The following is a 27617-nucleotide window of genomic DNA, read 5'->3' as shown; positions in this document are numbered from 1 at the left end:
GCCCCAAGGGGTTTGAGGTTAACCTTTGATTCCACTTTCAAAGATGATACAGTATACACCAAAGAGTGGGACAACCTATTGAACAATTGTTCTGAACTATTGATCAATCACATTAAATCCAAAAGGGAGTCGTTAAAAGCCAATACTAAGGAAAAAATACAGTGCTTAATTTCTGATCTGGATCAATTCTCCTCACATAACGAATACAAAATTCTAAACAATAAAATATCCACTCGCATATCAAGAACTCAACAAGAATTAATAATCAAAAAAGCCAGCAAACTAAAAAGAGATCGCATGGATAAAACTAGGAATATTTATAGAACATGGACACGAAACAAAAATACCAATAAACAACCCTTGGAGAAAGAGGACCCAACACCTCCATCTCCTAATTCTACCTCGAAATTGGGCTCTGGAACCACACCTAAGAACAACGGTTCAAGAACTCCCAGGAAAATGAATAAACCATATCACAATTACAACTCTAATAAAACTTGGGGACCTCAAAAACACCCCCAACCTCATAACAGAGGACAAGTATGGCGGAACTCCACCTATACGATTAAACAAAAAGATAATTCTCACCACTCTCAATTACATCCGACCATCCCTCAAAGGAAGAAGAGCAATACCTTTGATAAGAATATTATTATCCATCCCAAGACTCCCACCGGAGTCCGCTTACAGAAGGGAAGAATCACCAACACTCCACTCCAGAAGAAATCAAGTACCATCATACAAAAATCTACTAATGTTGTTGTATTGGAAAAAAATCCCTCACTCCCAATCGATATAGACGACATAGTATCCATCTCGGATACACCCAAACAAGATCCTCACCGAGTGGCGGAACACATGAATAATATCAGACAGTCAATTTTACGTCTTAAAGAAAAACTTAAGGAGGACCCCATCTTCAACATAGAAGATATCACACCAATCCTCCAACTCTCTCCCTCACCTTTGAAAGACAATTCATTGAATTTGTCGATAATGACAGTCCATGAGACCAGCCCAACATCCTCCCCAACAGCATTAAAACCAATAATGGTGGACAACTCCAAAGCCGGACAAGAAGCTCTGGTACCTTTTTTGAAAACAATCAGAGAATCACTACATACGTTCACAGTAACAGCAGAGATTCATCAACCCACTTCTAATGACATCAATACCCCCTTGCCATCTGATCTAATTAATCTCTCAGACGACATGACTAAGAACACAAGGGGGAGTAATCAGGTCCAGAGCCAATCACCCCCGCATCCCGAGGCAGAAAATCACAGCCACAAGGGACCTCAGAACCATTTTTTAGAGGAAGGCAACAACAAAACGAGAACAATAATGGATTATTTTACCCCAGGGAAAGCCACAAAACGAAAACTAGACGTGGCACAAGAGGAGGCAAACATAAACAACAACGAAAAACTAAAACGAAATTCCTAAAGAATTCCAATATCTCTATTGCCACAAAAGATCAAACCATTAAAATTTTCAACCTATCGGATCACACCCTTAATAAAGGTGAATTATCCTTATTACAAAAAGGTCTTTCTTTTTGCCCTAAATACCACCCAAAAAAATTCGATTTGTTTCTTGACCTACATAGGTTTACTAGGAAACTCACCCTACAACGTCATTTCACATTACCCAATAACACCCAAAAAATCGCTGAATCAGATAAAACTGAAATTTTGGGGATCCATCCTACAGTCAGAAGTAAGTCCAAATTCTACCCAACAAACAGCCAGGGACATCTATTAAGGGCATTCCACGATTCCGTAGCAGAGGAATTCAAATCCCTCCCGGATAAATTTCCCTCTTATTCCAAAGAGGGATACCTCTCAAAAAATGAACAAACATCGTTGAAAACTTTACAGGACAACACGGACATTGTGGTCCGCCCTGCGGACAAAGGTGGCGGAGTTGTTATTCAGAATTACAATGACTATAATATCGAAGCCTGGAAAATACTAGGAGACACCTCCTACTATCAACGAGTAGTGGACGACCCCTTACCAAAACTAAAAATCCAAATATCCACCCTCCTAGAGGAGGGCTTACAACATAAAATACTCACGAAAAAAGAAAAAACTTTTCTATGGATACCTAATCCAAAAATGGCATTTTATTACCATCTACCTAAAATTCATAAAGACCAGTTACACCCACCCGGAAGACCCATCATATCGGGCATAGACAGTATAACCAGTAACATCTCTCAGTATCTTGATTTGATACTCCAACCCTATGTCCAAAAACTACCCAGCTACCTAAAAAACTCGGACCAATTAATTACCACCCTCAAAGATGTCACATGGGAGGAAGGCATGCTGCTGGTCACTATGGACGTGTCAGCACTATACTCCAATATTAAACATGATTTGGGCCTAACATGCACGGCTTTTTACCTGGAGAATGATCCCATGATGCCACCGGAACAGACCTCATTTCTCTTGAAGTGTCTGGAAACCATTCTAAAGAATAATTTTTTTACATACGACGGGGCGACCTTCCACCAAATAAAAGGAACGGCCATGGGGACTAGAGTGGCCCCGTCGTATGCCAATCTCTTCATGGGCCAATTTGAAGACAGGTTCCTCAGAAAGAACCCCCTATTCCAAAACAACACAGTCATCTATAAAAGATATATAGACGATTTGTTCCTATTATGGAGAGGCTCCCCAGAAGAACTGGAAACACTAATCAAGGAAATCAATGGTAACAACTGGGGCATTACTTTGACCCCAAATATTTCAAACATGTCCATTGAATTTCTAGACCTTCAAATCTCACATACAAACAACCAAATTATCACTTCTACCCATTTCAAGTCAGTGGATTCGAATAGTTATGTTCCATTCTTAAGCGGCCATTACAGGAAATGGAAACTTAATATTCCATACGGTCAATTCCGACGCATTAGGAAAAATTGTACGGAGACAAGAACTTTCATCACACAATCCAAAACCCTAAAAGAACGTTTTAAAGTGAAAGGATATCCTAAATCCCTGGTAGAGAACGCATATCGCAAAACTCTGCTACTCACACAGGATGACTGTTTAGCTCCGTCACAGACACCTAAAGAAATGAAGGTGGAAACTAAAGACGAACAAATGAATGAAACCACCAATAGACAGACCGGTCTAGCAAAGATTTTAAACACCAAAAAATATGCCGGCAACTTTATCACCACCTATTCTACCGGCCATTCGAAAATTAGGAACATCCTAAAAAAACATTGGGGTCTCTTGAGATGCGATCCGTACCTCAAAGACATTTTACCCACACAACCTTCAATGACCTTCAGAAGGGCACCCTCCCTAAAAAACATGTTGGCTCCGAGCCGTCTCAAAAAACAAAAGAAAAAAGCAACATCAACTATGGAAACGAGCCAAAAGAAAGGGGCATTCAGATGCAACACCAAAAGATGCCTGTGCTGCAGAACAATAACCAAACCCGATACCTCCTTTTCAAGCCATCACACAGGAGAAAAATTCAACATACAATTTCATCTTACCTGTCAGTCCCAATATGTGATCTACCTAATCAACTGTTGCTGCGGTTTACAATACGTTGGCCGCACATCACAGAAACTACATTTAAGGACCAACCAACATAGAAGTAACATCAAGAAGGGCTACATGAAACACAGCCTGTCACGGCACATCACTTTAAGACACAAAGATATTGCAAATCCGTTCTCTATTATTCCAATTGATCATATTCCCAACAATATCACCAATCGTCCAGAAGCCCTAGCAAAGAGGGAAATGTTCTGGATATATAGGCTGGAATCACTCCAACCATATGGTCTTAATGAGGCAGTGGAACTTATACACTGAATCAATGGGACTATGTCCCAAAAAAACCTGATATCGAGATGTGCGAATCACCACGAATAAGAAACACCTTAGGACCCAAGAAGAACGAGCAGACGACCAATATGTGAAGAAATTCACTAACATGAATATACGATTCAATAACATCACTCAAGGATGGACACTGCATTTCGCAATGGATGCGATAGCAAGACAGCGTAAACTCCACTCACCGCTCCGCACAGCTGAGCCACTGTTTTTTTGAGTCTGCAATCCCTCTTATCCTCCGTGCCCTTTAACCTAGAAAATGTCAGGTGCAGTGTGTCCCTTGGAGCACCACCGACGCGATGATCTGACATCTACCGGGAGTAATTTTTTGGCCGAAAGAACGGGTCTCCCATTTCTTGTGTGACCAGTCCCTCCTCTGCTGTGCGTTTTTTTCATCTCATCAGGAACCACGGCACTGGACCACTGAGTTTTGTTACAATCATTAGCGGCCCTAACAAAGGAGCCACCCGAACCCTCAACCTAGGATCCATGAGTGAGCATACTATCATCATAGTTTCCTCTGATCCTTCCCTTTCCCCTTTTTCCAGTGGGAACTCTTTTAATCTTCCTTAATGTTTATATATGTTATTGATTACTGATATGTACTTTTAAATAGGATGTATATTGTGCAACGCAATCTGATTCGCCAATATGTACTATTTCGCGGGTTTTTTCTGTATAAACGGGACGGGAACCCATCCCAAACATATGATTGGATCTGACGAAGAGGGGGTCTCCGCCCCTCGAAACGCGTTATCCCTTTTGTTACTACATGTGCGAATAAAGATCTTTTTCTTTATACCATACCCAAGTTCGTGGACTACAATCTTTCGTCTCCCGCTGGAAACGAGCGCTACCTAAGCACCGCTTCTTTGTGGAACCAGGATTCCACTATTTTTCTCCTCATATCAGACGTCCAGGACCAGTTCCCGAGACGAACGGGTGCCCAGCAGCTCTTCCACCGCTACCTCCCAGGGATCTGGGGAATAAGCCTTCAACGGTGTTGTGTCTGTAACACAACACCCCCAGGTGAGCACAGCAGTCCTTGTCTATCTGAGTATTTTACATACATACGGAATCATGGCACATTAGTGCGCTCTCTTTTCTGTTTCCTCTTTTTCTATATATCACTGGAGTCTTCATTATATAATAGAAGGAATGTATCAAGCCATGTAAGCCAGAATTCTAATGTACAAACATTGTGCATTTTTGCCCAAACTCCATTTTATTACACTGTCCACTTTCTCTTAAAAAGTAAACAGAGTTTACCAGGAGAGGGCAGGACTTCCATGGGTCTATAGTGTTATTATACATTCCATCCTAAATTGGTAAAAATTATTGCAAATAATTAAGTTAAACAAATTTGTAAATTACTTCTATTTAAGAATTTTAACGCTTCCAGTATTTATCAGCTGCTGTATACTACAGAGGAAGTTGTGTATTTTGTTTCAGTCTGACCATAGTGCTGCCACCTCTGTCTGTGTCAGGAACTGTCCAAAGTAGGAGCAAATTCCCATAGCAAACCTCTTCTGGTGTGGACAGTTCCTGGCATGGACAGAGGTGTCAGCAGAGAGCACTGTAGTCAGACTGGAAAGAACTATACAACTTTCTCTGTACTACAAAGCAGCTGATAAGGACTGGAAGGATTCAAATGTTAAAATAGAAGTAATTTAAAAATCTGTTGAACTTAGCTTGTGTGTGGTACACAGACATATTAAGATGTAACAAATTCAGAAAGAGGCCTGTTCCTTTTAAAGGGGTTATCCAGGAAAAAAAACTTGTATATATATATCAACTGTCTCAAGAAAGTTAAACAGATTTGTAAATTACTTCTATTAAAAAAAATCTTAATCCTTTCAGTACTTATGAGCTTCTGAAGTTAAGGTTGTTCTTTTCTGTCTAAGTCCTCTCTGATGACACCTGTGTCGGGAAACGCCCAGTTTAGAAGCAAATAACAAACATAACAAACCTCTTCTAAACTTGGCGTTTCCTGAGACAGGTGTCATCAGAGAGGACTTAGACAGAAAAGAACAACCTTAAAGGGGTTGTGCGCTGCCCTGCTTTTCGGAGCTCCGCACGCAGCGTCCGGGAGTTCATTACTTCAAACGCTATGTGCAGGCTTCCGTGTTCACGGCCCCCTCGTGACGTCACGCCCGCCCCCTCTACCAAAGTCTATGGGAAGGGGCGTGACAGAGGTCGCGCCCCCTTCCCATAGGCTTTTGTTGAGGGGGCGGGCGTGACGTCACGAGGGGGCCGGGCATGATGTCACGTCCGGCGGGCGCGAACACAGAAGCCCGCACACAGCGTTCGGAGTAATGAACTTCCGGACGCTGCATGCGGAGCTCCGAAAAGCAGGGCAGCGCACAACACCTTTAACTTCAGAAGCTCATAAGTACTGAAAGGATTAAGATTTTTTAATAGAAGTAATCTACAAATCTGTTTGACTTTCTGGAGCCAGTTGATTAGTAGGGGTGCAGAAATAGCAGTCATATCTGAGCCTGGGTGCTGTTGGGGAATATCTTAATATCTTTGACACTGGGACCTAATTATTTAGGAGTCATAATCTTGCTAGGGCCTCCATTCTTCCACAAGAATAATTTTATTAATTATTTAATTAGGAGGACTACAGAATCAGAAAACATATCCCCTACCCAAAGGAGTTGGGAACAAACACCCCCCCCCCCATGCCCGCGCCCTCACGATTTCCCATACAGGGCCCTGGCAATCCGCTGAAAGGGCGAGTGTCGACCGCCGCAAGCAGCTGCGGCTGACCCACTCCCTCAATACAACACTTTGGGAGAACCGGAACGCTGCTCTGAGGGGGTGTGTCAGCCGCCGCTTCATGCGGTGGTCGACACGCCGACTTTCTGTGTACTACTGGAGCCCCATACGGGAGATTGCAAGGGTCCCGGTGGTTGGACCCAACAAATTTAAAACTTACAGTTTGTATACATCGGTTTTCTATGAGGCCTTCCTTTAGAAAACACACATTCGACAATGATGAGGTGTATCCCACTTACAGGCCACAAAGTCGTGGTCAGGAAATTCTGAGATTGTCTGTGTGGCATTATCACTGTTTCATTGACAAAAAATTCATCATGCAGTAGGCAAGCACTGAAGAAAGAGAAATACTGTATCAGAATAAAGAAAACAATGGCCCAGACTAAGTAAACTTAAAGCTGACAGACTTTGTTGAGTTTTTTTTGCTCTTTTAACATGTTTTCAGATTTATCAAGTGTTTCTATTGGGCTTTTCCTGATTTATCCATCCAGCAAAACAGATCAAAACCCCCAAAAGAGGGCATGTCCATGTTTTTTTCACATGTTGCTGATATTTACTGAGGCCTTTCCAACAGTTGTTGGAGTAAAATGTTTCATAATGATGCATGCTTTGGTCAATATTGGCACAAGATTTCACATAAACACAAATACAACAAATACACTAACCAAGAAGTAGACTTTTGGAAATCTATCAGAATGAAAAAAAAAAAAAAAAAAAAAAATCTAATGCTAGGGATTGTGGGAACCTGACAATCTTATTTAAAGGGGTATTCCAGGCAAAACCTTTTATATATATATTTATATATATATATATATATATATATATATATATATATATATATATATATCTCAACTGGCTCCGGAAAGTTAAGCAAATTTGTAAATTACTTCTATTAAAAAATCTTAATCCTTCCAATAGTTATTAGCTTCTGAAGTTTTCTGTCTAACTGCTCAATGATCATGTCACGTCCCGGGAGCTGTGCATGATGGGAGAATATCCCCATAGGAACTGCACAGCTCCCGGGACGTGAGTCATCAGAGAGCAGTTAGAAAGAAAACAACAACTCAACTTCAGAAGCTAATAACTATTGGAAGGATTAAGATTTTTAATAGAAGTAATTTACAAATCTGTTTAACTTTCCGGAGCCAGTTGATATATAAAAAAAAGTTTTGGCCTGGAATACCCCTTTAATTCAGATCAGCATGATCGGTGATGTCCCGCATTTCTGGTGAGCCTCAGTGGCTTGCTTCAAAACCCCTTAGTACTCACAGTACATAATATTATGTATTATTAAGGGGTTAAAATGTACCTTAAGTAATGATCTATTTTAACTAGGGGGAGATGGGAGATATATTTACATGAACAGGACACTAGAACCAAGTATTTCATCAAAGGTGACACACTGATTTCACTTCAGAGAAAAAAAAGGCCTCACTTGCTGGTTGGATTTAGATATGTATAATCCTTAACAAAGGTAGCACTATCCAGTATTTCCTATCCAGGGACAAAAAGGTGGGGATTTTTAATGTGTGAGTGACATTATTGAAGATGCCCAGGGGGCATTATTACCTTTTAGAGGGCAGAAAGGGGGCAATATTACTGCTGACAGGTTTTATTTCTGTCTAGAGGGTACATGTGATGAATTATTATGTTGTGACAACTGTAGGAATAATGCGTATTTGGGTATATAAGAGGGTATTATTGCTTTGCTAGAGTATGATAGGGGCACTACTACAATAGATGGCATGGGACTTTAATGTCTTTTATTATAGCAGCATTAATCTGTGTGGAAGTTTAAGCTATTATAAAGTATTTGTATATATTTATTAAAATTTTAGAACCACTTTCTTATTTCATATCCTTTGTACTCCACCTTTTACCTTACTTTTTTTTAGGTTCTTTCCTGTTTGTAAATTGTAAAAAAAATATTGAATGATGCTTAAATTAGTAACAATTTTCAATGTGTCCCCTTTTGTCATGTCATAAGTATTATTTCTCTTAAACATTCATGATTTTAGGCCTGGGACAAGGGGGGGTGGGGGTTACAACTTCTGGCCAATGGCCTCTTGCTCTCCCACTTACTGTATTACTGAACTGTCAGTCACTTTTAGAGTTCTTATAACTAGGAGAAGGAATGGGTTTAAGTAGGTCAAATCGGCAGGGGGAAAGTGACATCAAGGGCACTAAAATACCTTCTTTAATCCCTGGTGGAAGGAATACACGATATTGGTGGGATGATCAGCCAACAACTGTTTGTTACATAAATTATGTTGGCACATGACCCTGCTGGAGGTGTGGATTTTGAACTATAAGACATTCAGTTGTACAGGCTGCCACCAACCATAACAAATATTTTGGTTTACTATCTGTGAGATGACTTTGCTGATTCTATGCACTGTACACAGTTTTGGGCTATTTGTATCCTCCTCATGCATCCTTGATTTTACTTTTTTTTTCTTTTTTTGCAGGGAACTGTGTTTGGACATTAGTCTGGGGAATAAATTAGGGTACATGAGGGTTAGGTTCAAGCACAGTATTACCCTTTTCAATGCTTTGGGGCTCTTTAAATGTTCCAATTTCATTTTTTTATAAAGTTTAATCTATTTAAATAAAAGTATAAATAGCAGAGTGTATATCACTAGTAAACAGACTTATATAGCACCTGTTTAAAAAAAAAAAAATTCTGACATAATCTCACCTGAAAACATTACTTTCATTGTACCATGGTTGCTGTTGCACAAAGAAGAAGGCACTGGTCTGTATTATAATGGTGAATGAAATATGCAAAACCACCGAAAGTAGTAAAGGTGGAGAAAAAAGACTCATTGCAGGTCTATAAGGGGCTAGCTTTGAAGCAGGGCCAGTTATACTCACTGTGGGAAAAGAAAAAAAAAACTGTTTACTTAGGTACAATGGATATTCTCTATACTTGCTTTTATAGCTAAAGTCACTTTTACAAACAATTTATGACTGCATTGTTATAAAAGAAATTACTACTAAGGTTACTTGTTATGTTGTATTTTCCTTTTAGTGTAACTGTGCATTACATCTGACTGATCTTAATTCAAAGCCTGTATCAACTGATCCATAAATCCATCAGTTTATAGTCTCATATTAACATGAAATTGTCTATAGTATGTTAAGGGTGGTCTGGTTTACAAAACCCATTATTTAAAGAATACCTGCCATTTTAGGTACATTTTAAAGTTGTACTGTACATAGCATTTGTCACCAACCTTCTACTCTGTAGGATCCATCCTTCATTTTTATTGTCACAGAACTAGTAGATGGAGACAACTTGCTATGTTATCTCTAATACACTGCACATACACAGAAAAATGACAGTACTGAGCAGTCTAAGCTGTGAATCAATCAATAGAGTTAGAGCTAATACTCATTCATAGATTACTGTAACCTTTGCAACCTCACAGTCTGCCTCTGGTTCTTTTCAGCAACTCAACTATACACTCTTTCCCTTTCTACCCACCTCCACTCTCTATATAGTCTTTCATGGGCAGCATGTTACCTGATTCCTCAGTCCATCTCCATAACTTAACTTCTTCCCGACCCATGACAAACATGTACATCATGACCGGGAAGGTTTTACGGACCTATGACATACATGAAAGACATGCAGATACTGGCTGCTACTTGAGGCATCCCGCCGCGCCCGGTAAGATGGTGGCTATCACTGATAGCCAGCCATCTTGCCTCGGGCCCTAGGGGGGTTTCGTCCCCCTCCCTCACAGCAATCGCTCCTATCAGCTAGTCAAATCTGATTAGCTGATGGCAGCATTTCGTACAGAAAAATCCTGAGCAGTGCAGTGTGTGTGTCCTGATCATGGGGATCGGGACACACACACAGTTCTGCTAGGAGACCCCAGTGTCACTTACCTGTCCCCCCTACCCCCGGTGTCCCTTACCCGTCCCAAGCTGCCCCAACGCTGTGCCCGCCGGCATGCTTTGGTTTCACTTTCACTTATTATTTTTTATTTTTTATAAAGGAGTTGTTTTGTTGTACAACAGCTTCCCCTAGTCTCCTAAACCTGTTACTGCATGTTTTGTGCACTAGACACTCGGGGGGAACTGTTGTACAGTAGTAAAAAAATAAATAATAAAAAAATTTTTTTAAATAAATATATATATATATTATATGTGTGTGTATATATATATATATATGTGTGTGTGTGTGTGTGTGTGTGTGTGTGTATATATATATATATATTTATATATATATATATATATATATATATATAAAAATAGAAAAGCACAGCACTCCTCCAGTACGTGAGAAAAAAGTGGATTTATTTGCTCACATGTAAAGCAGCAACGTTTCTGTCCTACTATAGGACCATTTTCAAGCTAGAGAATAGTCCTATAGTAGGATAGAAACGTTGCTGCTTTACATGTGAGCAAATAAATCCACTTTTTTCTCACGTACTGGGGGAGTGCTGCACTTTTCTATTTTTATACCACAGGGACTCTGATGGAGTCTGGGCGCTGGCACCCCACACGGACTGGGATAAGTAGTACTGCAATACTTCTTTGTATATATATATATATATATATATATATATATATATATGTGTGTGTGTGTGTATATATATGTATATATATATATATATATATATATATATATATATATATATATATATATATATACATACATACACAAACAGGCATTCCTAGATGAACAGTTTCCTGGAAAGTGGATTGGTGGTTGTGGGCCAGTTGAATGGCCCCCAAGGTCTACAGGCCTGACCCCCCCTTAGACTTTTATCTTTGGGGTCATCTGAAGACAATTGTCTATGCTGTGAAGATACGAGATGTGCAGCACATGAAACTACGGATACTGGAAGCCTGTGCTAGCATTTCTCCAGCGGTGTTGCTATCAGTGTGTGAAGAGTGGGAGAAGAGGTTGCATTCACAATCCAACACAATGGGCAGCAAATTGAACACATTTTATAAGTGGTCAGAAACTTGTAAATAACTCGTGAAAGAATAAAGTTAGGCGTTAAAACCAAGCACATCATTGTTTTTCTTGCGAAATTTCCAATAAGTTTGATGTGTCACATGACCCTCTTCTTATTGAAAAAACAAAAGTTGGATTCAAAATGGCTGACTTCAAAATGGCCGCCATGGATCCACCCATCTTGAAAAGTTTCCCCCTCACATGTACTAATGTGCCACAAACAGGAAGTTAATATTATATATATATATATATATACCGTATTTATCGGAGTATACCATGCACCGGCCTATAACACGCACCCTCATTTTACCAAGGATATTTGGGTAAAAAAAGTTTTTTACCCAAATATCCTTGGTAAAATGAGGGTGCTTGTGTGCATGCGTATACCCCGATACACCCCCAGGAAAGGCAGGGGGAGAGGGGCCGTCGCGGCCCGCTTCTCTCCCCCTGCCTTTCCTGGGGGTCTAGAGCCCTGCTGCCGGCCCTTCTCTCCCCCTGGCAATCGGTGCCACTGCCCGTTCTCTCCCCCTGACTAACGGTTCCGGCGCCCCATTGCCGGCGCCGATAGCCAGGGGGAGAGAAGTGGCGCCGGCAATGGGGCCGCGGCGCAGACAAACAGGGGGAGAGAACGGGCAGTGGCACCCATTGCTGGCGCCGCTGCCCCGTTGCCTCCCCCATCCCCGGTTGTATAATTACCTGTTGCCGGGGTCAGGTCCGCGCTGCTTCAGACCTCCGGTGTGCGTCCCATGTGTCGTTACTATGCACTGCGTGGCGCAATGACGAGTGACGTCATTGCGTCTCGCAGCGCATAGCAACGACGCAGGGGACACACACCGGAGGCCTGAAGTAGCGCGGACCCGACCCCGGGAACAGGTAATTATACAACCGGGGAGGCAACGGGGCAGCAGCGCCGGCAATGGGTGCCGCTGCCCCTTCTCTCCCCCTGTCTGTCGGCGCCGCTGCCCCATTGCTGGCGCCACTTCTCTCCCCCTGGCTATCAGCACCGTCACCGATATTCAGGGGGAGAGAACGGGCAGCGGCACCGATAGCCAGGGGGAGAGAAGGGCCGGCAGCAGGGCTCTAGACCCCAGGACAGGCCGGGGCAGAGAAGCCGGCAGCGGTGGCGGTATCTGCACCTGCAAAGCCGCTGCAGTTCATTGATTTAAAGTGCCCGCTTTAAATCATTGAACTGCAGAGGCTTATCGGCGTAGACTTTAGGCAAAAAATTTTAGCCTAAAAAGTGCGTGTTATACGCCGATAAATACGGTATATATATATATATATATATATATATATATAAAATATATATATATATATATATATATATATAAATATTTATACACACACATACACACATATATATTCAAAAATGTATTGTTCCCCCCAAAAAAATAGATTTTAAACTTTTGTAGAAAATTATCATAATAATATTAGCCTTTTAACCCCTTAAGGACCAGGCCATTTTACACCTTAAGGACCAGAGCGTTTTTTGCAATTCTGACCACTGTCACTTTAAACATTAATAACTCTGGAATGCTTTTAGTTATCATTCTGATTCTGAGATTCTGACATATTCTACTTTAACTTAGTGGTAAACTTTTGTGGTAACTTGCATCCTTTCTTGGTGAAAAATCCCAAAATTTTATGAAAAAAATGAAAATTTTGCATTTTTCTAAATTTGAAGCTCTCTGCTTGTAAGGAAAATGGATATTCCAAATAAAAAAATGTTGGGTTCACATATACAATATGTCTACTTTATGTTTGCATCATAAAATTTATGAGTTTTTACTTTTGGAAGACACCAGAGGGCTTCAAAGTTCAGCGGCAATTTTGAAATTTTTCACAAAATTTTTAAACTCGCTATTTTTCATGGACCAGTTCAGGTTTGAAGTGGATTTGAAGGGTCTTCATATTAGAAATACCCCATAAATTACCCCATTATAAAAACTACACCCCCCAAAGTATTCAAAATGACATTCAATAAGTGTATTAACCCTTTAGGTGTTTCACAGGAATAGCAGCAAAGTGAAGGAGAAAATTCACAATCTTCATTTTTTACACTCGCATGTTCTTGTACACCCAATTTTTGAATTTTTGCAATTGGTAGAAAGGAGAAAATTTTTACTTGTATTTGAAACCCAATTTCTCTCGAGTAAGCACAAACCTCATATGTCTATGTAAAGTGTTCGGCGGGCGCGGTAGAGGGCTCAGAAGGGAAGGAGCGACAAATGGTTTTTGGGGGGCATGTCACCTTTAGGAAGCCCCTATGGTGCCAGGACGGCAAAAAAAAAACACATGGCATACCATTTTGGAAACTAGACCCCTCGGGAAACATAACAAGGGGTAAAGTGAACCTTAATACCCCACAGGTGATTCACGACTTTTGTATATGTAAAAAAAAAATTTTTTTTTACCTAAAATGCTTGGTTTCCCAAAATGTTTACATTTTTAAAAAGGGTAATAGCAGAAAATACCCCCCAAAATTTGAAGCCCAATTTCTCCCGATTCAGAAAACACCCCATATGGGGGTGAGAAGTGCTCTGCTGGAGCACTACAGGTTTCAGAAGAGGAGGAGTCACATTTGGCTTTTTGAAAGCAAATTTTGCTCTGGGGGCATGCCGCATTTAGGAAGCCCCTATGGTGCCAGGACAGCAAAAAAAAAAACACATGGCATACCATTTTGGAAACTAGACCCCTCGGGGAACGTAACAAGGGGTAATGTTAACCTTAATACCCCACAGGTGATTCACAACTTTTGCATATGTAAAAAAATAAACAAATTTTTTACCTAAAATGCTTGGTTTCCCAAAAATTTTACATTTTTAAAAAGGGTAATAGCAGAAAATACCCCCCAACATTTATAACACAATTTTTCCCGAGTACGGCGATACCCCATATGTGACCCTAAACTGTTGCCTTGAAATACGTCAGGGCTCCGAAGTGAGAGCGCCATGCGCATTTGAGGCCTAAATTAGGGACATGAATAGGGGTGGACATAGGGGTATTCTACACCAGTGATTCCCAAACAGGGTGCCTCCAGCTGTTGTAAAACTCCCAGCATGCCTGGACAGTCAACGGCTATCTGGCAATACTGGGAGTAGTTGTTTTGCAACAGCTGGAGGCTCCGTTTTGGAAACAGTGGCGTACCAGACGTTTTTCATTTTGTATATGTAGTGTTATTTACTTTTTATTTTGTGTAAATGTAGTGTAGTGTTCTTAGGGTACAGTCACACGGGCGGGGGTTCACAGTAGTTTCTCGCTGGCAGTTTGAGCTGCAGCAGAAAATTTGCTGCAGCTCAAACTTGCAGCCAGATACTTACTGTAAACCTCTGCCCATGTGAGTGTACCCTGTACGTTCACATTGGGGAGGGGGGAACATCCAGCTGTTGCAAAACTACAACTCCCAGCATGTAGGGTCTATAAGTGCATGCTGGGAGTTGTAGTTTTGCAACAGCTGGAGGCTCCGTTTTGGAAACAGTGACGTACCAGACGGTTTTCATTTTTATTGGGGAGGGGGGCTGTGTAGGGGAATGTGTATATGTAGTGTTTTTTACTTTTTATTTTATTTTGTGGTAGTGTAGTGTAGTGTTTTTAGGGTACAGTCGGACAGGCGGGGGGGTTCACAGTAGTTTCTCGCTGGCAGTTTGAGCTGCGGCAGAAAATTTGCCGCAGCTCAAACTTGCAGCCGGATACTTACTGTAATCCTCCGCCCATGTGAGTGTACCCTGTACGTTCACATTGGGGGGGGGGGGGGGAGAAACATCCAGCTGTTGCAAAACTACAACTCCCAGCATGTACGGTCTATCAGTGCATGCCGGGAGTTGTAGTTTTGCAACAGCTGGAGGCACACTGGTTGTGAAACACCGAGTTTGGTAACAAACTCAGTGTTTTGCAACCAGTGTGCCTTCAGCTGTTGCAAAAGCTACAACCCCCAGCATGTACAGACAGCAGAAGGGCATGCTGGGTGTTGTAGTTATGCAACAGCGGGATGCATACTAATTTGGCTGGGGATGCTGGGGATTGTAGTTATGCAACAGCTGGAGACACACTGGTTTGCTACTTAACTCAGTGTGCCTTCAGCTGTTGCAAAACTACAACTCTCAGCAGTCACTGACAGCCAACGGGCATGCTGGGAGTTGTAGTTATGCAACACCAGATGCACCACTACAACTCCCAGCATGCAGTTTAGCTGATTGTGCAAGCTGGGAGTTGTAGTTATACAACAGCTGAAGGTACACTTTTCCATAGAAAAAAATGTGCCTCCAGCTGTTGCAAAACCATAAGTCCCAGCATGCCCATAAGGGAATGCTGGGAGTTGTGGTGGTCTGCCTCCTGCGGTTGCATAACTACAGCTCCCAGCATGCCCTTTTTGGCTGTCACTCACCTCCTGCTGCTGCTGATCCACGCCGCGCAGGTCAGTTCCGCCGCCGCTGCCATCGCTCCTGGGGCCCCGATCCCAACATTAACGCCGGAGATCGGGGTCCCCAGCACCCGGGGTGCACGTCCCACACCCGCTCACGTCCTCCGGAAGAGGGGCGGAGCGGGTTGCGGGAGTGACACCCGCAGCAGGCGCCCTGATTGGTCGGCCGGGAATCCGGCCGACGAATCAGGGCGATTGTGAGGTGGCACCAGTGCCACCTCACCCCTGCTGGCTATGGCTGTTCGGGGCCGTCTCTGACGGCCCCGATCAGCCAGTAATTCCGGGTCACTGGAGACCCGATTGACCCGGAATCGCCGCAGATCGCTGGACTTAATTGTCCAGCGATCTGCGGCCAACGCCGACATGGGGGGGCATAATGACCCCCTGGGCGATATGCTGCGATGCCTGCTGAACGATTTCAGCAGGCATCGGGCACCGGCTCCCCTCCGGCTAGCGGCGGGGGGCCGGGAATGGACAGGACGTACTCCTACGTTCTCAGTCCTTAAGGACTCGGAAACGGGGGCGTAGGAGTACGTCCATTGTCCTTAAGGGGTTAATGTCGTAAAAAAATAAAAGAATGTATAACAAATGATGCCAACATAAAGTAGACATATTGTGGATGGGAATTAACAACTAAATTTATTTGGCATGGCTATTTATCTTACAAGTAGAGAGTTTCAAACATTGAGAAAGGAAAATGTTTCCAATTTTTCACAATATTTTAGAGTTTTTCACAAAAATTGCTTCATGTATCAACAAACATTTACCGCTAATAAAAAGTACAAAACAAAAACAAAAACGAATCACTTTGCCAGGTAAAAGCAGTTCAAAGTTATTACCACTTAACCCCTTAACAACGAAGGACGTATATTTACGTCCTCCGCCGGCTCCCGTGAAATGCCGATCGCAGTGATGCCCTATATTAACCCTTCAGATGTGGCAATCAAAGCTGACCGCCACGTCTGAAGCCAAAGTGAAAGTATCCCGGCTACTCAGTAGGGCTGTTTGGGACCGCCGCGGTGAAATCGCAGCATCCTGAACAGCTTACAGGACACCGGGAGGGCCCTTGCCTGCCTCCTCGGTGTTTCAGTGAATGACTGCTCCGTGCCTGAGATTCAGGCAGGAGCAGTCAAGCGCAAAAACACTGATCACAGGCGTGTTTATACACGCCAGTGATCTGTGTAAAATATCAGTGTGTGCAGTGTTATAGGTCCCTATGGGAGCTATAACACTGCAAAAAAAAGTACGAAAAAGTGTTAATAACGATCCTTCTCTAATAAAAGTTTGAATCACCCCCCTTTTCCCATAAAAAAATAAAACAGTGTAAATAAAAATAAACATATGTGATATCGCCGCGTGCGTAAAAATGTCCAAACTATAAAAATATTTAGTTAATTAAACCACACGGTAAAGTATTTTTGGTCACTTTTTATACCATTAAAAAATTTATAAAAAGTGATCAAAAAGTCAGTTTAAAACAAAAATGGTACCGATAAAAACTTCAGATCATGGCGCAAAAAATGAGCCCTCATACCGCCCTATAAGTGTAAAAATAAAAAAAAGTTATAGGGGTCAGAAGAGGACATTTTTAACCTTATACATTTTCCTGCGTGTAGTTATGATTTTTTCCAGAAGTACGACAAAATCAAACCTATATAAGTAGGGTAGCATTTTAACCGTATGGACCTACAGAATAATGATAAGGTGTCATTTTTACCTAAATATACACTGCGTAGAAACGGAAGCCCCCAAAAGTTACAAAATTGTGTTTTTTCTTAGATTTTGGCGCACAATGATTTTTTTTCCATTTCACCGTGGATTTTAGGGTAAAATGATTAATTTCACTGCAAAGTAGAATTGGTGACACAAAAAATAAGCCATAATATGGATTTTTAGGTGGAAAATTTGAAGGGTTATGATTATTTAAATGTAAGGAGGAAAAAACTAAATGCAAAAACTGAAAAACCCTGCGTCCTTAAGGGGTTAAGGAGACACTTGTCAGATTTGAAAAAATGGAGTGGGTCATGAAGGCCAAAACTAGCTTGGGTCATAAAGGGGTTAAAAGTATAGTATTACAAATACATGTATACAATAAACAACCAGTAGGTCAGGGTGCATGCTTTATCGAGGAGGAACCCAAGTCTGCTTATTTAAAGTAAAGAATGGAGGCAGTTGAAATGTTGCATCTGGTGTGACTAACCAATTTTGGACATGCTGTCTCAAATATATGCTTTAATAGTCCATCTCCTCTCTTTCCACTGTAAAGAAAGACTTTAGCTTTTTTTTTTGCACAGTAAATTAACAGTTTATGCAGGGTTGAAGCAAGAAAGAATAAAGAGCCATTTTTCTCAGGTAATATACAGGGTGGGTCATTTATAAGGATACACCTTAATAAAATGGGAATGGTTGGTGATATTTACTTCCTATTTGTGGCACATTAGTATATGTCAGGGGGAAACTTTTCAAGATGGGTGGTGACCATGGCGGCCATTTTGAAGTCGGACATTTTGAATCCAACTTTTGTTTTTTCAATAGGAAGAGGGTCATGTGACAACTTATTGTGAATTTCCCAAGAAAAACAATAGTGTGCTTAGTTTTAACGTAACTTTATTCTTTCATGAGTTATTTACAAGTTTCTGACCACTTATAAAATGTGTTCAATGTGCTGCCCATTGTGTTGGATTGTCAATGCAACCCTCTTCTCCCACTCTTTACACACTGATAGCAACACCGCAGGAGAAATGCTAGCACAGGCTTCCAGTATCCATAGTTTCAGGTGCTGCACATCTCTTATCTTCACATCATAGACAATTGCCTTCAGATGACCCCAAAGATAAAAGTCTAAGGGGGTCAGATCAGGAGACCTTGAGGGCCATTCAACTGGCCCATGACGACCAATCCACTTTCCAGGAAATTGTTCATTTAGGAATGCTTGGACCTGGCACCCATAATGTGGTGGTGCACCATCTTGCTGGAAAAACTCAGGGAACGTGCCAGCTTCAGTGCATACAGAGGGAAACACATCATCATGTAGCAATTTTGCACATCTAGTGGCCTTGAGGTTTCCATTGATGAAGAATGGCCCCACTATCTTTGTACCCAATATACCACATCATTCCATCAATTTTTGTGTTCCAACAGTGGGTTAGTGTCAGACCAATAGCGGCTGTTTTGTTTTTTAACTTCACCATTCATATAAAAGTTTGCCTCATCACTGAACAAAAAACTGAGGGCCCTGTTCCAATTTTAGTTTTGCCCATTCTGCAGCACCTGAAACTACCGATACTGGAAGCCTGTGCTAGCATTTCTCCTGCGGTGTTGCTATCAGTGTGTGAATAGTGGGAGAAGAGGGTTGCATTGACAATCCAACACAATGGGCAGCACATTGAACACATTGTATAAGTGGTCAGAAACTTGTAAATAACTCATGAAAGAATAAAGTTATGTTAAAACCAAACACATCATTGTTTTTCTTGTGAAATTCTCAATAAGATTGATGTGTCACATGACCCTCTTCCTATTGAAAAACTAAAGTTGGATTCAAAATGTCTGACTTCAAAATGGCCGCCATGGTCACCACCCATCTTGAAAAGTTTCCCCCCTCACATATACTAATGGGCCACAAACAGGAGGTTAATATCACCAACCATTCCCATTTTATTAAGGTGTATCCATATAAATGGCCCACCCTGTATATTACAGAGTTTTATATAAGCACTACACAGAATGACACAATTAATTTTTGGATTCTGCTCAGAGGACTTTAGTACAGACTCTTTCAAGTAAAACTATGTCTGGATTGTCAATCACATACAACGCCAAGGGTTCATTAACCACCCCCCTCCACCACTCTTACCACTCTTCCACCAATACACCTCACCAAATAAATCCTGGGGTCAAAGGACTTCCTAAATTGTGATAGACCCACCCATTTCCAAAAAGTTGCATGTGCTCACAATGGGGCCCAACAGTTTCGCAAGACCACCATGCCATGTATATGTAACACTACAATTTTCTACTACCTTTAGCTACACAAAAACCACACTGAGGATAGGCCATCAATAATTCTAACAAACTCCACAATACTTCATAATGTAGCCACATTAAGAAGTTTATCACATTCTGTCAATTACAATGCTATCACACTCACTTGTTAGCATGACTGTGACTGTGATGGCAATGTCCTGCATCAAATATTGGTAATTTCCAAGCCATGTTTGTTTCTGGAGAGAGAGGGAATAAACATTTTAGCAGTGTTTTTGTCACAGTCAGGTGTAGGAGAAAAACTATACACAGAATTAATAAAGGGGTATTCCCAACATCTATCATGGTCCGACCACTATTAAAAATACAAATGCAAATAATTAACAAAAATTAACCCCCACCCCATTACCGCGTTTTTACCTGGTTTCCCCTCAATGCATCCCTCTGCAAGAACTTTAGTGCTATGTCTGCATTTTTTTTTACTCGCAGTGAGGCACTGCATGCATTATATCATTATTTTCACTGCTTGGGGCAAGTGTGCCTAGTTCACAAGTTCCTAACCTGACACTGCAGGGTGCACATGAAAGATGTTCCCAATAGGCACATGGGATGCCTATTCAACCAATGTTATGTGTAATGGGTGAATAAGCTACAGGGGTCCTGATTGGAGAAAGACAAAGATTTAGGAGGTTGGTAAATGCACAGCTGTGTGCATTTTCAATAAATACATGCATATGGAACTTTTAGGGTGCATTTACATGTAGCGAGCCAGCTGCAGATATAACACAGCAGATTTAGCATGTGAAACATGCAGCAGATCTGCTATTGACTTTAATGTGTAGCAAATATGTTGTTGCCTCACAGAAAGCATGGTTAGGTATAGAGCACTTGCCCACATAGTGCAAGGAGTTTAGTGGTAATTGCCACTTATTTCCATGGGCCATAGAGTAAACAGTGGTGCATAGCACAGTGGTGTATTTACTATACATGAGCCCGGACTCCTATAACAATAAAGATAGTCCCTGCTATGAACAGGGTTTCTGGCTTAAAAACAGAAAGTGCCCAGTCTGTCAGAAAGGAGTTAAGTGGTGATGCTTGTTTGGGACCAGACACTAAGCAGTGATCTATATGGATCACCGCTTACTTACACCTCTACTCACTGTGTGCACTGAGCCCAGCCTAGCAAGGGAGGATTAAAGTGTCAGTGCACAATATTGCCACTTAACAACATATTTTTTTCTTGATATAGATAAATCGTTAAAAAAGTGTTGGGTCTCCCCACTATTCCATAACATCCAGGTAAGAAAAACTAAAAAAAAAACAAGCAGCAGCAGACTAGAAAGGGCCACAGAATCATCACTTAACTATTTCTTGGCTTACTGGGCAAGAGGCATACATTGTGTGTCTTTAGCTCAGCCCTAGGTGATCTCACGGCTATACCAAACCTGGTGCATCTACTTCTCTTGAAAAGGAAACCCTTTGTACACTAAATGATGGTGTGCTATGCTCCGCTGTTTAATGTATGGCATGTGAAGGTTATTGCAGACCCATGCAGTGTAGAACAACCAGGTTTGGTGAAGTCAACGGGTATCAAATCTGTTGTGGATTTCGTGGAGACTATGTGTGAATGTACACTTAAAATGTCCTTTTATGTTACAATAATAGCTATAGTGATAACCGCTTTAAGAATATGCTGACTAAAAGTTAATAGGTTGAAAAGTAAAAAAATAAATAAATACAAAAGGGCTTATTTTATTGCTGTATTTGATTAAAAAAACTCTAAATTAAGTAAGCAGAGTATTTCTTACATTAGGACTCTATAAAATCCCCTACAATTTGCAGTAAACTCACAGTGCTATTGTGACTTGTAATAAACTTTAATGATTCCCCTTGGAAAATGTTGCAGTTTTCACAAAGTTGCTTTAAATTTTGTGAAGTCCCTCATAAGTCGCAGTAACACCATGATTTAACCAATAAGTGACACAAAGTCATAGCTGATTTTATGCTATTATATAGTTCAACCTTAGAGAATACCTGTCACCAAACTAAACTTTTTATATACTATGTAATTATAAGACACTTTGCTATTTACTTTAAAATTCTCAATGTTTATATGTTTTTATTGTGATTGAAAAAATGTCCACTAGGTGGCTCTATTCTGTTCCCTGCCGCAAGTCAAACAGTTAGTTTGGTCTCCTCCCAGCCTGGCAGGAGACCAAACTCAGGAAGTGCGTGCGGTGCATGGTGAGGTACAGCTCTCGCAAGCTTCAGTGACGTCGCTCCTGCTGGGGAACGCCCACTTTCTCCTGAAAGAAGCTTACACAATGTGAGCAAAGGAAAGGTATGATTTTTTTTTTTAGGAGCAGGAGGGGTGTTAGGAATAGTTAGGAAATGTAATCTAAGTTAGATTCAGAAAATATGGTTTGATAACATGTACTTAAATTTACCAGCTCTCACAAAAACTGTTTGGATGACAGTAAGGAATAGATACATGATAGCATAGTAAATAGATACAATTAACACTTGTTTGTGTTTAACTGGTGTTCAAATCCCTTTAAACACATTGTTCTGATTTAAACAAAAAAAGTATAAAAGCAAATTCACAAAAAAAATTAAAATAATACACAACAGAAAACACAATTCAATCACAATTGTGTCTTTGTCCATCTGTTTGCTTTTTACACATTATGGTGCCAAACATACACTGTACCACAATTTAATTATTTAATATTCATAGAACTTTGTCTTACCCAGAAGAGAAGCAACATACAAACAAGCTCAATAAGGGTATACATAATAAGGTATTTGAACAAGCTTATAGAAGTAACAAATGCATTTCTTCCTTCTCTGTGTGTGAAAAGAAAAAAAAGTTAGAGACTATTTCATTTATATAATAAAAACGTCATGTTCATTGCTTAGTATGTTGTAGTAGAAGTTTTGTTCTGCTGTTCTCTGAATGTGGTCTACCTCTTAAACCAGGAATCCCAATTAATGAAAGCCATTTTGGAACTACAGTAGGTTTTCTACAGTAGGTTTTCTAGTCAGGAAAAGTCTGACTCTAGTCAGACTTTTCTTCTCTGCTTCTTCCCCATATGTTCTCAATACACATCAATCTTGGTAGAGGAAGTAAGGGAGAAAGCAATTTTAAGGAGTACTCCAGTGCAGGAACATTTATTCCCTATCCAAAAGCTAGATAAATGATAAACATATTTTAAATAGTGCACTTTGAGACACCTCAAGAAATGTTTAATAAATAGCTGGAAATACACACGATAAGTGATCTATGGAATGATTAGAATCTGTTAAGTAAAAAAAGGTTACAAGTATAAAATTTTAAATGATGTAAATGTTAGCTCTTAATTACTACCACCATGAAGATATAGAGAAACTAAGGTAGCACTTGTGCCCGGCTCTTGGAGCCTATGAGCCCTGAAAAGCTCCTTATGACATACAAGAATTCACAGATGTTCTAAATAGCACACAGAATATATTATACTGGAAACAATTTTATATTACCCATGGATAGCCTACAGTATTCGCAAAGTCCGCTATAGTCACTCAATTTGCAAAGTCCACTACAGTCACTGAATTTTAATAGCATATGCTGTAGCTCATAGTTTTTATCTATTCATGCAGAACATAGTGCATTCCAATACTATTGAGGCATTGTATGCAAGATTAAGGAATATTATCACCCTGATATGTGCCCAAAATATAGGGAATCTCTTAGAACATTCTCCATCTTTTATCTTCCTGACCCTTAGTTTTGCAGAATTTGCAGACTTATTATTAAGTCAATTTAAGCAGAAACGGGAAAGTAGGTTTCTCGAAATTTGGAGTAGATGATTACACAACCCAAGGTAGATGCAATATCTTCTTGACATCATGACATTTTTTGAATTTACCATAATTGCCTTTCCAGGTGTATGAGTATCTAATACCCAAGTCAGTAAGAAATTAACTTGCCAGTAATACAGAGTTAGTTTATAAAAGCTTTTTTTTCTATTATATACAGCAGCTGAAGCAGCAGCTGAAGCTATCCAGCAGCAGCTGAAGCAGTCTGCGCTGCCGGATAGCCGTTTATGCGATGGCCCCGACATACAAAATCATCATATGTTGATGCTGCCTTCAACACGAGATGGCCTCTGAGAGGCCATCGCATGTGGAAATTATCGTATGTCGGGGCCATTATAGGTTGGGGGGGTCACTGTATCATTAACCTCTTCAGGACACATGTCATACTGGTACGTCATGGGACCCTGGTACTTAACCCCTTAAGGTCCGGAGGTTTTTCCGTTTTTGCATTTTCGTTTTTTGCTCCTTGCCTTTAAAAAATAATAACTCTTTCAAATTTACACCTAAAAATCCATATGATGGCTTATTTTTTGCGCCACCAATTCTACTTTGTAATGACGTCAGTCATTTTGCCCAAAAATCTATGGTGAAGCGGGAAAAAAAATCATTGTGCGACAACAAACGCTGTTTTGTAACTTTTGGGGGCTTCCGTTTCTACGTAGTACATTTTTCGGTAAAAATGACACCTGATATGTATTCTGTAGGTCCATACGATTAAAATGATACCCTACTTATATAGGTTTGATTTTGTCGGACTTCTGGAAAAAATCATAACTACATGCAGGAAAATTAATACGTTTAAAATTGTCATCTTCTGACCCCTATAACTTTTTTATTTTTCTGTGTATGGGGCGGTATGAGCGCTCATTTTTTGCGCCGTGATCTGAAGTTTTTAACGGTACCATTTTTGCATTGATAGGACTTATTGATCAAAAATGCACTATTTTGGACTTTGGAATTTTTTTGCGCGCACGCCATTGACCGAGCAGTTTAATTAATGATATATTTTTATAATTCGGACATTTCCGCACGCGGTGATACCACATATGTTTATTTTTATTTTTATTTTCACTGTGTTTTTTTTTTATTGGAAAAGGGGGGTGATTCAAACTTTTAATAGGGGAGGAGTTAAATGATCTTTATTAATTTTTTTTTTCACTTTTTTTTTGCAGTGTTATAGGTCCCATAGGGACCTATAACACTGCACACACTGATCTTCTATGTTGATCACTGGTTTCTCATAAGAAACCAGTGATCAACGATTCTGCCGGATGACTGCTCATGCCTGGATCTCAGGCACTGAGCAGTCATTCGGCGATCGGACAGCGAGGAGGCAGGAAGGGGCCCTCCCGCTGTCCTGTCAGCTGTTCGGGATGCCGCGATTAGCCGCGGCTATCCCGAACAGCCCGACTGAGCTAGCCGGGAACTTTCACTTTCACTTTTAGCCGCGCGGCTCAGCTTTGAGCGCGTGGCTAAAGGGTTAATAGCGCGCGGCGCCGCGATCGGCGCTGCGCGCTATTAGAGGCGGGTCCCGGCTTCACTATGACGCCGGGCCCGCCATGATATGACGCGGGGTTACTGTGTAACCCTGCGTTATATCAGAAGAGCAGGACCAAGGACGTACCGGTACGTCCTTGGTCCTTAAGGGGTTAAGGACCCATGATGTACACGTTCGGGCATGGGAATTTCGGTCCTTGCCACTCAGCAGTCAGGGATCGGACTGGGGTGACTGCTGATATCGCAAATGCCCAGGGGGGGGTCATCAGACCCCCCATGTCAGCGATCGTGGCAAATCGCAAGTGAATTCACACTTGCAATTTGCTCGATTCCGGGTCATTACGGGTCTATGGTGACCAGGTGACCCCGAATATGTGGGGGATAGCGGTTCTCCAAGACACCCACTATCCCCCTGAAGGGATAGGAGTGAGGTGGCCGGGGTGCCACCCCTCCTATCCCTGCTATTGGTCGTATAGACGCGACGGCCAATAGCAGATCGGGGACGGGGGGGTACTTTTGCTTTCGCCGTTCTGCCCACCTACATTAGGGGGGGCAGGATGGGGAAACCGACAGGGACCGGCGTCGAAGGTCACTTACCGATCAGCGGAGGCTGCGGGAGACGGTGATCAGCGGGCGGCAATGTCGTGCGGCAGAAGAGTACGGCTCCCTGGATCCTACGGAAGCCGGTGAGTTGCGTAGCAACATCTGGAGGGCTACAGTCTGAGACCACTATGCAGTGGTCTCTATACTGTAGACCTTCAGATGTTGCAAAACTACAACTACCAGCATGCCCAGACAACTGTTTGGGCATGCTGGGAGTTATAGTTTTGCAACAGCTGGAGGTCTACAATTTAAAGACCACTGCACAGTGATCTCCAAATTGTTGCCCTCTAGATCTTGCAAAACTACAACTCCCAGCATGCCCGCACAGAAGTTTGCTGTCTGTGCATGCTGGGATTTGTAGTTTTGCAACATCTAGAGGGCCACAGTTTGCAGATCACTGTGCACTGGTCTCTAAATTGTAGACCTCCAGATGTTGCAAAACCCAGCATGCCCAAACAGCAAACAGCTGTCTAGTTATGCTGGGAGTTGTAGTTGCGTACTTCCAGCTTTTGCATAACTACAACTCCAAGCATGCCCTTCGGCTATCAGTACATGCTGGGAGTTGTAGTTTTGCAACAGCTGAAGACACACTGGTTGGAAAACCTTCAGTTAGGTTCTGTTACCTAACTCATTATTTTCCAAACAGTATGCTTCCAGCTGTTGCAAAAGTACAACTCCCAGAATGCACGGTCTGTCATACTGGGAGATGTAATTTTGAAACAGCTGGATGTTTGCTCCCCATGTGAATGTACAGGGTACATTCACACGGGCGAGTTTACAGTAAGTTTCCTGCGTGAAGTTTGAGCTGCGGCAAATTTTTCACCGCAGCGCAAACTCCTAGCGGGAAATTCACCGTAACCAGCCAGTGCCACTGTCTGTCCAGGCATGCTGGGAGTTTAGCAACAGCTGGAGGCACCCTGTTTGGAATCACTGGTGTAGAATACCCCAGTGTCCACCCCTATGCAATCCCTATTTAGTCCTCAAATGCGCATGGCGCTCTCTCACTTCAGAGCCCTGTCGTATTTCAAGGAAACAGTTTAGGGCCACATATGGGGTATCTCCATACTCGGGAGAAATTGCACTACAGCTTTTGGGGGGCTTTTTCTCCTTTTACCCCTTATGAAAAGGAAAAGTTGGGGGCTACACCAGCCTGTTAGTGTAAAAATTTTGTAATTTTTTTACACTAACATGCTGGTGTTGCCCCATACTTTTTGTTTTCACAAGCAATAAAAGCAAAAAAAGACCCCCAAAATTTGTAACACAATTTCTCCAGAATACGGAAATACCCCATATGTGGACGTAAAATGCTCTGCGGGTGCACAACAAGACTCAGAAGTGAGAGTGCACTATGTACATTTGAGGCCTAAATTGGTGATCTGGACAGGGGTGGATGATTTAACAGCGGTTCTGACATAAACGCAAAAAAATAAATACCCACGCATGACCCCATTTTGGTAACTACACTCCTCACGGAATGTAACAAGGGGTATAGTGAGCCTTAACACCCCACAGGTGTTTGACAAATTTTTGTTAAAGTTGGATGGGAAAATAAAGAAACATTTTTTTTTTTCCACTAAAATGCTGGTGTTACCCTGGTGTTCATTTTCACAAGGGAAAATAGGGAAAAAGCCCCTCC

At 41.5% G+C, this 27617-nt stretch overlaps 1 protein-coding gene across 1 annotated transcript in view; it reads right to left on the bottom strand.

Annotated features, from left to right (window-relative positions):
• The window catches only part of LOC130361842 (probable cation-transporting ATPase 13A5), a 218814-nt gene that overhangs the window by 28821 nt on the left and 162376 nt on the right, over positions 1–27617 (bottom strand). The window contains exons 25-28 of the mRNA XM_056565409.1: positions 22777–22873; positions 20193–20265; positions 9349–9523; positions 6811–6983 (exon numbers count right to left, since the gene is read on the bottom strand). Coding sequence (XP_056421384.1) covers positions 6811–6983; positions 9349–9523; positions 20193–20265; positions 22777–22873 — 518 coding nt within the window. The remainder of the gene's footprint in view (positions 1–6810; positions 6984–9348; positions 9524–20192; positions 20266–22776; positions 22874–27617) is intronic.

The sequence above is a fragment of the Hyla sarda genome, chromosome 3 (assembly GCF_029499605.1).
Source record: "Hyla sarda isolate aHylSar1 chromosome 3, aHylSar1.hap1, whole genome shotgun sequence".
NCBI lineage: Eukaryota > Metazoa > Chordata > Amphibia > Anura > Hylidae > Hyla > Hyla sarda.
Note: the sequence above shows the minus strand (reverse complement) of the source record. Positions and strands in the feature narration are given on the sequence as shown.